The sequence below is a fragment of the Triticum dicoccoides genome, chromosome 3B (genome assembly GCF_002162155.2).
Source record: "Triticum dicoccoides isolate Atlit2015 ecotype Zavitan chromosome 3B, WEW_v2.0, whole genome shotgun sequence".
Lineage (NCBI taxonomy): Eukaryota > Viridiplantae > Streptophyta > Magnoliopsida > Poales > Poaceae > Triticum > Triticum dicoccoides.
In genome coordinates, this window is record NC_041385.1 from 576,022,052 (window position 1) to 576,034,140 (window position 12,089).

Below are 12,089 nucleotides of genomic sequence, written 5' to 3' on the forward strand. Positions count from 1 at the left end.
GAATGCAACAAAATCAAGCTAGAAAAAGAGGGTAGGGGCTCCAAAAACGTGATCAACGTGGCTCATGATACCAAGATGATGTAGGGCGGAACCCTAGGGGCCGATCTTTCACGTTTGGAGAGGATCCTACGGGGAACACGAAGAACGCGCGGAAGAACACGAGGGAAAATCACGAGGGAGAAACAAGAGAAACACTCAACCGAACACGGAATTGATCACACAAGTGCTAGATCTAAGAAACACAAAGACATACACGAGATCCAAAGTCAACAACGAACGATACAAGTGGCGGTAGCTCATCTCTGAGAGGAGGTCTTGAATCCACGAGGGATCTTCCCGTAAAGGGGTCTTGAATCCATGGTGGATCTTCTCCGAAGAGGCCGCGGTCTCTCACGAGGAGGAGATCCGTATGGATGAGCAAAGCTCTATCTCAAATGAGCTAATCCTTTGCTAACCCTAGCTAGGAGGTGGGAGTGGTCTATTTATAGTCATAGTGCAAATGGGGGTCGAAGTGAAGGGGTACAAGGGCATCAGCCCGAAGCTGCGAGCACATAGGTAGCAGACATCCGGTCTTTACCGGTCGTCCGATCGCTCGCGGAGGTCCGGACGTCCGGAAGGATCGGACATCCGCTAGTTTGGTTTGGGTGCAGGTATGCCGGACGTCCGGTGCGGCCAATCGTCCGCTCGCTGGGATGTCACCGGACGTCCGGTCTGGACCGGTCGTCCGCTCGCTGTAGCGTGCGTCTGCTGGGTCTTGGCCAGGCTGGTCGTCAGGTGCTGGACGTCCGGTCGCCAGCGGTCGTCCGGTGGCTGTAACTTCTTCGGGGTCTCTTCTTCTTGGTTCTTGTACTTGGCGTCCTCGCTAGCTCGTCCGTTGGATGTGGTGGTTCCGTGACTTTCCTCTAAGTACCGGATCATGCATAGCACACATGTTGGAGGTAGTAGCCATGTCTCACATGTAGAAAGTGACGATTTGGAGAGGAGCGAGTTCACCTTGTGTCCAATGGCGTATGTTCGAGGTCTCGTCATATGTCCTCTCGGGGTTTGGAGAGTAGTCGGAGTGTACATGGGGATGAACGTGGGATGCTCCACATCACCAATACATTGATTTGTTGATAGAAAGAAACTTAATAGATGTTAGTGCACTCCTTAGTACAATCGAAGGCAATGATGCGGCTGCATGTGCAACTAGAGGGGAAGCAACGTCAACTTCTTCGAAACCAAAGATGAAGAATGAAGAAAGCATCAAGAATTAACAAAACAAGATCAAGAATCCACAGATCAACAATAGATGCATGAAAAAGATATTGCTTCAACTAGTGGGAGCAGTTATGGAAGTTGGAAATCTTCTGAAATGCATTCTTGTGGTTCTTGTTTTCTTTGGTTTTGCTATTCTAGCCAAGATTTAGTGATATATTTTATATTTAATGTTGTTGCAAAAGCAAATGAAAGCATTAAGATAGATCAATTTAAGTTTTACGGGCTGGGACGAGCTGCGCCAGATCAAAACTCGCAGAAGCCGACCCGTAAAAAAGTATATTCTGCGAATATGCTTTTTTACGGATCCATTATGCGGGGTCTGCATCTGTGCCAGCCCGCGTCGGCCCACAAAAGTGATTTTGCGTGAACTGCAAATGAGTTATGCGGGTCGACGGGATGCGAGGTTTGCTAGATGCTCTTGCCAACCACTAACACGATCCAGCCTTCGCATAATTCCTGTAGTACACGATTTTGGAAAACTAAAGAAGCAAACGCCGCTTTATCTGGATTCTCGAATAGAAATTTCGTCTCTTTTGTTTTGGTATATACTACCGCCTTTCTTTTTCTCGGCACACTGGAATGCTGAAGGGATGGACAGAAGAGACATCCAGTGGACAGCAAACTGGCTCACACTAAAGCAATCTGAACGAATAATACAGAATGACCCGGCGCTTCCATATGTACATGTTTAACGACGACTAAAGGGGAGCAGAATACTGACGACCCGACGAAAAAAAAAACACATACAACACCACTCTATCAAAGTACAACACTGTCAACAGTGTCAGGTCGCTGCAGATATGTGCATCTCGCTGTTCTTTTAACGGAAAATGGGAAAAACTCTCGGTGTTGTTTCCGCACTCTCAAGGGCACACGAATCTAGGGGTGATGATAGCCCTTTCCTTTCTGATCATGGTTGCGCCTTACTTGTCCAGAAAGGCCTTCAAACAAAACGGTGGGTAAGAATCCTGCTCCAAGAGTTCAAATGTCATGTATGCATCATGATGCCGACAACACCAATAGTGAAATCTCAATTGAAGTCGATTAGCAACTTCCAGAAAGAAGTGTTTCCTTTTGCAAGTAAAACAGCAATATTTGTGAAAATTATGTATGAGCTAGAAAAAGAGTAAATGGGCTGTAGTACACCCATACAGAATCATGACTCATAATGAGAAAAACAAAGACAGGATTAGTGCTGCTATATATTATACCTTGTCAACTTCCTGCTGTAGATATTGTCTCACCACGGTCGACTGCTGTATAACTCTCTCCAATGATGAATATGCTGGTAGATTAGCATGTGCTGCGATTGATCGCCAGACAAACATCAAAATACGATCGTATATGGAGGTTACAGTACCAGAAGCTAAAGAGAGTATCTTAGAGCGTACCGAGAATAGCCCGATTCAAACTATCTGCAACATTCTGCCTATACTCTGGGGCTAGTAGATGAAACATAGGTGACTTCTCAGGCTCTTCATAAGCTAGGAGGGCCATAAAGTCCTGCACAATAACACAAGGATCTCCATAGTTACTCACGCACAAAAAAATCAAAACATCCTCATATGTGACATGCTAAAGAAGTTACATATAACTGGTTGAATGGTGCTTCTCTACTTCAACCATATGCAACTCATGCTGCGTAGAAAATCTAGCAGCACCCGGTCTCGGTGATGATAATGGGCTACTTCTCCGTACTTGGGCAACACAAAAGATCATGTTGTATTGATAGTATGTGACAAGCTAAAACTAATTCAATGCAAATATCATGCTGAATTTGGATCTGTTGTAATCATTAAACATAATGAAACCACATCGTAGTCTGGCAAATTCAACAAAGATGGTGATATCAATCAGTATCCAGATGACTACAACACAGGAGAAATTTCAGGTGGTCTGGCATCCGTACTGTTTTGATATATCCTTCCATACGAATGCATAATATCTCATGTATCACAGACAACCAAATTCCTACTAGTATATGAAAACAAGATTTGAAGTTGTCTAATACGTCTAGGGTTATAAAAAGTTATACCTCTAATTTCTCAACATACTTGGAAACTTTACCAAAGGGTGTCAACTTTTTCTGGCCAAACTCGAGTGCTTCTGTGCTGCCAGTCAAAAATAGCCAGATTAATAAAACCATATAACCTAATTTCCCACCCACAAAATAAATTCGGCCAGTTACCATTTTCTGGAACGAATTAGCTCAATGAAGTGAAGACTTATAAGATCAAAATGTAAATCCATGTCATTCTCTAGCAAGTTGGGTGCCAACTCTTCTGTCAGTTCTATGGCCTTCACGGCATCCCCTTCCACCACAAAATTTAAGATTGCTGAAACAAAATCCCAACACAGCATTAGAACATAAGATGCAAATATCCCATGCATGTAGACAAATGGGGATGGAAATGGTCATTTTGTAAAACTGACATACTCCATAGTGTCATGAATTCATGATATGTAAGCTCAGATACATTTAAGATCTAGTTATACCACGATTATTTCAAAGGCACTAAGGAAGAACAAAGGGAGCAAATGAAAGCTACCGTTAAAAAGAAACTATAATGGAAGTATCCCAAAAAAATCAAAAAATGTAAAACATGAAGGAATTACCCTCAGGCCTCAGATTTACTTAGGTATAACTAAGCAGCCTAACATGACATGGTAAATCAAATCAATAGGTTAAAGTACATGATAGAACAATCATGTCTGAATTGGCTAGATGTTGATATCCCATCCGCCAAATGAAGTGCAGTTCCATACTTGCATTGACCAGTTGATTCAGTAGGAGTATTTCAGTTAACTGAATTAGTAATTAGTACTATTAATACATCTTTTCTTATAAGATGAAAATGGACTTCCTTCATCATCTTTAATTAACATTGACATTGTAATGTTTGAACAAATATAAGAATACAAAAAATGGGAAAGTTAATGTACACTAGAACTGAAAGAAATTTGCAGAAATATAGAGAGGTTCCTTGTATGCAATTAAACAAGTACTCCCTCCGTAAACAAATATAAGAGCATTTAGATCACTACTTCAGTGATCTAAACGCTCTTATATTACTTTACGGAGGGAGTAATACACAATTACACATCCCTGAACAATACCAATAAAAGATTAAGTATTGACCTGCAAATATATACCTTTACGCTTATCCACATCTACAGTATAATCAACAGGTAACTTTAACCCAGTGCTGGATAGGAAGGTCTCTGCGGTCTCCTTAAAACAATTGTGCATAAGATAAGATAGCACTATGTTGCGAACATCGTTATCGCTGACAGACTGCGGTTGAAAGAATTCAATGTCAATAGCAGGCTATTACCAAAAGTAAGATGAAAGCATAACTAGTATCATCAAAATCTAGGGAGAAGAACTCTAGTCATCTGCCTCAACAACGGTAACAGGTTATTTTCTTGAGTGAATTTGGCAACGCCAAGACTACTTTATACTCACTTCAGCAAGCATAGCTGCATTTATTATCCATGGGCACAGTGAGATAACAGTGCTCTCTTACCTAGTAGTGTCCAAATTTCTATTTGTTGTGCATATTAATATTAATAATATCATAAAAGCATTTGTGTAGATATTTGTGAAATTACAAATGACAAATGAATATGTTCCAATTGAAAACAAATATGCTTATCGCTGACGTGCTTTAATAGTTGTGAAATTACAAATGACAACTGAATATGTTCAACAAAGGGTAAGGACTCAGGAGAGATTCTTTCACAGAACTATTCCCTATTGAGATGCAGGCATCTAGTAGAGTTGTAGTTTCAGGGAGGGTGCACGCTTGGAAATTAAGGCGTTGTCAGAGTTCGCAAATGCATGAACATGGATCGGCATGGGTATCTAAGCAGCAAAGCACATCTATATGGATCGGGCATCTAGTGGCAAAAAGAAGGAAAGTGGTAATGAGGTGACGTGATCAGCCAGCAATCGCTACATTGCGGTAGACTGATGGCCGGCAACCAATAGCAAGCACAGGACAGCAAAGGTTGGGCTGCAAATGTTTAATTTCAGGCCACCGATAAGATTGAGGTAATAAATATGGTATTGGGGTTTCGCCAGAATTAATGGCACGTAAATTCATGGATTCTAGTAAAACATCAGGTATACTTTTTCTACTGACCGGATATCGTTTTAACGTCACTACTACTACTTCCGTGTTTACCATAAGGGCAATACTACTACTTAGAGCACTCTAAAGTCTCCATTGACAGAATACCAGATTAAGAAGCATGTACAAGTGGTTCAATACTCTGCAACCTGTACTCATGTTGTTGAATGCTAAACTGGCTCGCTGCGGAATCGCCCCGATAGAGCGACCCGCCAAACACTAAGAAAGCTCCCTGTGCCGCTTACCGCCAAGCAGAGCGTCTCTTTGATTCCACTGGACCGTAGGGTACCTTAACGACAAAGTTCCAATCTCTTCTTCACTAGAAACCCACGCAATTGACGAAGTCCCAATCTTCTGCACTACAAGCCACCTTATTATCGGCAAAGAATCGATCTCTCTTCTTTACTACCACAACAACCTCATCCCCAAAGTTTGGACCTCCTCTCACTAAAAAACCTAGCACGAGCAGATCATCCAGTCAAGGCAGTCCAGTACACGGAAATCTACGCAAACGAATCCATTAGCCGAACACGAAGCAATGAGTACTTCGGGAAGGAATTCCGCACGGACGGGAGAAATCACAAGAGCGCCCCATCTACCTCGCCGCCCTATCTCCCACCCCAAACGGATTCGCGAACGGACAATAGCCAACACCAGAACCGAGGAAGTTATACGAGTGGGGGGGGGAGGGGGAAAGAATGAGGAGCGTGGAGAGTGAGCGTACGGCGTCCTCGTAGAGGCGGGGATCCAGGTCCATCATGGCGGAGGAGAGGTCCAGGAGGTCGGCGCCGGACGCTCGGAGGGGAGGCGGGCACTGCCTGCCGCTGGGGGAGCCGAGATTCCCCGAAAAAGGTTTTTTTCTATTCTAATTTTTCTTTGTTTCCTCCTTTTCTTTGCCTGGCTGCTTTCTAGGGCCCGTGGTGACGGCGCATGAGAGGACTTCTTTTCTTCCCTAGTAGGACTAGAGAAGTGCTGAGAGTTCGTCAGTTTTACAAGGTTTTTCTCAAAGGAGAAGTGAAAAGAGGTTACAGGATTGTTAGGAAAATTTTCTACTACATATACCACAATTCTAGATTCAAAAGACCGTTCATTCATTTATTCATAAAAAAATTGAATATTCCGACGATACAATGCTTAAAATAGAATCCGAGGGACTCAAAACCAGACTTTAAATAGTAACTCTTCACTAACACCCATCTTAGGCTAACCGATGTGACGCTTCATTTCCAGGACACTGCACCCATCTAATCTAAAATTCTTGCCTTACCAAAGTAAGGTCTTCACATCTTCTACCACAGGTCTAGTGGCCGACAGATTCCTCCTCAAGTCATTGAGCATACCCGTTATTCCTTTACAATCTATCTAAATAATCAACTTTTGAATGTCCCTTTCGATGGCTAGTTGAGCCGCACATTCCACAATTCATCCATCCCTTAAAAGGAATGGAGCAAGGGAGAATTTTTTTTTCTTTGATCCCAAATTCAAATGAAAACCGGACTTTACGGCCCGCTTTGACCTTTTTTTGAATTCCTATGCACAAAGAACCATACCAAGGTCTTTAGGGTTTGGCCAATGGTATGCCTCAACCTACAACTACGTATAGCAAGTTAGATTCGGATGCCACATTGGCGCACATATACGACTTGCAGATGACAGGTAAAACATGCAGAGGAGACACATTCATCAACTATGGAAGTGAAGAAAATGGAGAAAAGGCGAAATAGGACAAATGCGCACATATAGTTGCTCATGTCCACTGGCCATCGTGTGCTCGCTTCGCATCGACGATTGGGACAATTGGTCTTTCCACCCCTGAGCGCAATGACGACATATCCAACCTTGATGAGTGCGTCCGGGTGTTTCCCTGGCACAGATGAGCTAACGGTGGTGCGCGGACGACATGACGGTAGCTAAGATAATAAATAGATAATCTTGTGTTGTGGTTTTATATGTAAGAGATGCCTCTAAGGTCGTTGGTAAAGTTGATGGAGGCGATGGAGACAATGATAAAGTTGATGGAGGCGATGGAGACAATGGTGTCGGTGTCAAAACCGGCGGATCTTGGGTAGGGGGTCCCGAACTGTGCGTCTAAGGTCGATGGTAACAGGAGGCGGGGGACACGATGTTTATCCAGGTTCGGGCCCTCTCTATGGAGGTAATACCCTACTTCCTGCTTGATTGATCTTGATAAATATAAGTATTACAAAAGTTGATCTACCACGAGATCGTAATGGCTAAACCCTAGAAGTCTGGCCTATGATTATGATTGTGATTTTGCACTATGGACTAAACCCTCCGGTTTATATAGACACTGAAGGGGACTAGGGTTATACAAAGTCAGTTACAGAGAAAGGAATCTACATATCTGAACGCCAAGCTTGCCTTCCACGCCAAGGAGAGTCCCATCCGGACACGGGAAGAAGTCTTCTGTCTTGTATCTTCATAGCCCAACAGTCCGGCCCATGTTAAGAGTCCGGCAGTCCAAGGACCCCTTAATCTAGGAATCCCTTAGTAGCCCCTGAATCAGGCTTCAATGACGAGGTGTCCGGCGCGCAGATCGTCTTCGGCATTGCAAGGCGGGTTCCCTCTTCGAATACTCCAAAATAGTCTTCGAACACAGAAAATGTGTCCGGCTCTGCAAAACAAATCCCACACACAACCGTAGAGAGTATAATATTTCATGAGTCCAATCCGCTGATAACTTTTCGTAGCGTGACATCACGTCGCCACCCGGCCATTATTCGAACCGTTTTTAGCCTGCCGCCCCATATTTTAAGATGCGGTTTCATTGGCACGTCTTGTCAAAGCAGAGATCGTGTCCCCTTATTGCGGGATTCTCATCAATACGGGCATGGGTAACCCAACCGCGCCATCTGCACAACCCTTGGGGAATAGGCGAGTTTAAAGGCGAGTGGGGAGGCGCTTGGTATTCATTGCCTTTATAAAGAGATAAGGATCCACCCTTTTCACCCACGCCTTCTCTTTCTCTGCTTCCCCCATTCTCGAGCTCCAGCGCCTAAGCCCTCATCCTTTCCGCCCCCAAGAAAGCACTCCAACCATGTCCAGATCCGGAGCGCAGGGCAAGTGGATGGTCTCCTCCGTCAAGGAGAAGGACATTATGAAGCTCCGGGAGGCTGGGTATCTGGCCAAGGAAATCGCCCACCGGCTTCCGGCCAAGGGACAGATCGTCCCTACCTCGGAGCCCCATGAGAGGGTGGTGTTTATCCCTCACTTCGTCCGCGGGCTGGGATTCCCTCTCCACCCGTTCATCCGTGGACTCATGTTCTACTACGGGTTAGATTTCCATGATCTAGCCCCAAATTCCTTCCTCAACATCTTGGCATTCATTGTCGTGTGCGAGGCTTTCCTCCGCATCCCACCTCACTTTGGATTGTGGTTGAAGACCTTCAATGTGAAGCCGAAGGTGGTGAGTGGCCAACATGCTGAGTGCGGAGGCGCCATGGTGAGCAAGATGCCCAACGTCACATGGCCCGAAGGCTCCTTCGTGGAGACTGTCAAGGGATGGCAAAGACCGTGGTTTTATATCACAGAGCCGCGCGACACCAAATGGGTCGTGGCTCCCACATTTTGGTCTGGAGCCCCGACGCGGCTCACCTCCTGGCCAGAGAAAGGCCTATACTGGTCTTCGTTAGACGAGCTTACAGCGCTTCGAACGTGCATACAGAGCATGATAAACAAACATATCAAGCTTGTCAATGTGATCCAGGTGATGCTTATCCGCCAGATCCTTCCGCGCCAAAGTCGGGCTGTCCATTTGTGGGAGTACGATCCGGCCAAGCACCGAACCTTGCTGCAGTTCTTCGGCACTACGCACGAAGACATCTGGAAGGTGCTTGTCAAGTCCAGCGAGACGCGGCCAGCTACGACCGAGGACCGTGGGCATGACTTGGCCCATCCTGCTAGTCCGGTAAGTTTTTTTCATGTTTTCGAGGTGTACCCTTTACTTGCATACTTGAGGAAGACACATAAGCCTCCCTATTGATTCTCTCAGGGCTGGACAAGAGAAGGCGGAGCGGATTCACTGTCTGGCTCCGCTGCCCGAAGACCCAGAAATTCCACTTTTGACGAAGATGTTGGTTTTGGCGCCCAATCAAGCCCCGAAGAAGAAGGCCAAGGGGATCATAGGTGGTCTCCAGATTAAGGGCACTTCGGACGTGACGTCCGAAGACGCCGAGACTCATTCCTCCGCCGCGGAGGACAACGAGGAAGAGGAGGAGGAAGAAGAGAGTCATTCCCCTCTAAGGAGGGAAGAAAGAAAAGGACAGCCTCCACGTGTCTGGAGGCTGAGGCATCCAAGAAGGGGAAAACTTCCCTCCTGGACAACTCCACCGCGGCCACCGACAGCAGCTCGGAATGGCACCCCAGGGACAAGCCCCTGGCCAAATCTTGAGTACTCAAAAGCTCGGACACATTCATATATTCGGCCTCTCTTCTTCATAGTATTAACGTGTTGAATCATGCATTTGCAGTCCGGCTCGGTCCAACCTCGAGCGGTCCTCATCTTCAGGGGATTCGCTGGACCCGGAGGCGATGGACAGTGGGACCCTTCTGGCTGCCTCCTCTCCCAAGGCCATGGATAACACCGAGGTGTTGTCCGGAAGGATCCCAGGCCAGAGAGAGACTCAGGAGGCTGTCAGGTCGGCGCCAGAGGGTGAAACCTCAGCTGCCGGACACATGGAGGAGCAAATCCCCATGGAGACTGGCGATGGGGTCCATATTTAGTTCGGCCCCCCGCCGAATACAATTCCGGAGACCTATACGGCTCCGGAATCAGGCAAGCAGCCTCCTTCAAAAGAAGGGGGTGCGCCTATTCCACCGGTGACCTCTATCCATCCAGAGGCACCGGATAATTTGCTGGAAGTGCTGCAAGGCGCTTCCATCGTTGAGGAACACCGTACCCTTATGGGTATGGTGATTAAGAAAATCCAGTCCGCGAAGAGCGGACTGACCGAATCCTGCACCAGCCCTTTAACATGCTTTGAGGTAAGCAACGCAATTTATATAAAAAGAATGTCATAGTATAGACAGTAGCCCCTGATACTCTATCCGGTGTTCGGAAAGAAAAGCCGAACAGAGGATCAAATAATTTTCGCAGGAGACTAACCTGACATGTCTATGTGAATAAGCAGGCGTCGCTGTTGGCCGCGACCTCTCATACTGCTGAGGTCTCCGACTGAAGCAGAGTCTGGAGCGGACCGAGGAGGAGCTCGGCCATGTGAAGAAACAGCTGGAAGATAGTCAAGGTATGCAATAACCTTGTATATATTCAGGAAGGACGAATGATTTGTGTTGACTAAAGTGCCATGATATTTATTAGGAGCGGCGACTGAGGTGGAGACCCTCAAGAAGGCGCCGGCCGAGGCCGAGGAGAGGGCGGTCAAGGAATGATCCGCCTATGAAAAGCACGAGGCCAGGGTCAGTGAGGTACAGCAGGAGCTCCAGGACGCTGTGAAGAAATGCGAGTCCTTGGAGCGAGCGCAACCTTGCGGATCAAGAGTCTGAACTTTCCAAGGCCCGCCAAAGCGCAAACGATGCCAGGGTTGAAGCCTAGGGCGCCCTCCAGGAAATCTAGGAGGCCAGAAAAATCGTGGCGGGTAAGGCCTTTATTACGCAGAGAAAATATGTGAAGAAAACGCCCCTCTTACTGACCCAGATTTGGAGTTCTCCAGGGGCGTTTGCAGATCTGCCGTGCAGCGTTTTAGACACTGCGGAATTCTTCTGAGCCAACGAGGGGAGCTCCACGGAGAAGCTATTTTGGTCGCAGTACCTTGCGCTGGAATATCCGGTGCCCTTTAGCGATCAGCTTAAACAGTTGGTCGAACTGCATAGGGTGGCCGAACTAGCCATGAAGGATTTAATAATCCGGCTATGGCCGGTCGAAGCCATGCCCAATAGTTACTTCGCGCTCGTGAAGCGGCTGGTCAATGCCTGCCCTCGGCTTGATGCCATCAAGCGGTCGGTCTGCATCGAGGGCGCGCGAATGGCCTTCGCCCGAGTCAAGGTGCATTGGGTGAAGATGGACGCCGCGAAGCTTATGACCGAGGGCCCGCCCGCGGGCAAGGAGCACCGCACGCCCAAGCGATATTTTGAAGATGTCCTGGAAGGATCCCGCATTGTGGCGGAGCAATGTGCTAAGGATGTTATCTTTGAATGAATACATTCATGTTATCCTGTCCTGTATTTATGAAACAAGATCGTTATGTAATATAATGCTTGTTATTTAAAATTTTATCTCTTATGCGATTGTTTTGTTATATCTGAGAGTTGGCCAGTCATCGGCTTCCGCCCCCACGTAGGTAGTACGGGGGTGTTCGGGATGAATCTAAACACTCTTTACTCCAAAGTTTGGTCCTTAAAGGAGGTGTTTAGCGCAACGAACCAGGCAATCGGACTATGTGGCTTTACCACTCTTACTTAGCCATAGGAGTTTGACAATAAAAATTTAGGTGCATCCCCTAGTATTCGTAAGTCTGAACTTGGGATGCTGTAAACACCTGATCGGATAAAACCAATTCATCGCATAATGCAGAAAAAACACAAAAGATTTGAGACCTCTCGAACAGCTGACCGGCTCACGCCGCATCATGACAGTCATTTTTCGGCTTTCTCTACTGAGGTGCTCATCCGGATGAACCAGGACACAATCGCAGTAGTTCTCCCTTTACTACCCTAGCT

At 46.4% G+C, this 12,089-nt stretch overlaps 1 protein-coding gene across 2 annotated transcripts; it reads right to left on the bottom strand.

The window, feature by feature from the left end:
* Positions 1–1,868: 1,868 nt before the first annotated feature.
* On the bottom strand, positions 1,869–6,275 carry LOC119277174 (glucose-induced degradation protein 8 homolog). Of its 2 annotated transcripts, none has more exons than XM_037558420.1 (7): positions 6,118–6,275; positions 4,414–4,555; positions 3,449–3,596; positions 3,296–3,371; positions 2,652–2,763; positions 2,472–2,563; positions 1,869–2,201 (listed from the first exon to the last, which is right to left on the bottom strand). In XM_037558420.1, exons 1-7 carry the CDS (start codon positions 6,151–6,153, stop codon positions 2,184–2,186), a joined length of 624 nt encoding a protein of 207 aa, XP_037414317.1. In that variant the 5' UTR covers positions 6,154–6,275; the 3' UTR covers positions 1,869–2,183. The 2 variants fall into 2 exon arrangements, with proteins under 2 accessions (XP_037414317.1, XP_037414316.1); XM_037558419.1 differs by having other exon boundaries at positions 1,869–2,228.
* Positions 6,276–12,089: the final 5,814 nt, after the last annotated feature.

Excerpts from the sequence above, each read along its gene's own strand:
- LOC119277174 (XM_037558419.1), bottom strand. The coding sequence starts at position 6,153 with ATGATGGACCTGGATCCCCGCCTCTACGAGGACGCC. Across the intron at positions 3,597-4,413 it reads AGATGTGGATAAGCGTAAAG|CAATCTTAAATTTTGTGGTG; the intron begins GTATATATTTGC and ends ATTTTGTTTCAG. Across the intron at positions 2,564-2,651 it reads TTTGAATCGGGCTATTCTCG|CACATGCTAATCTACCAGCA; the intron begins GTACGCTCTAAG and ends GATCAATCGCAG.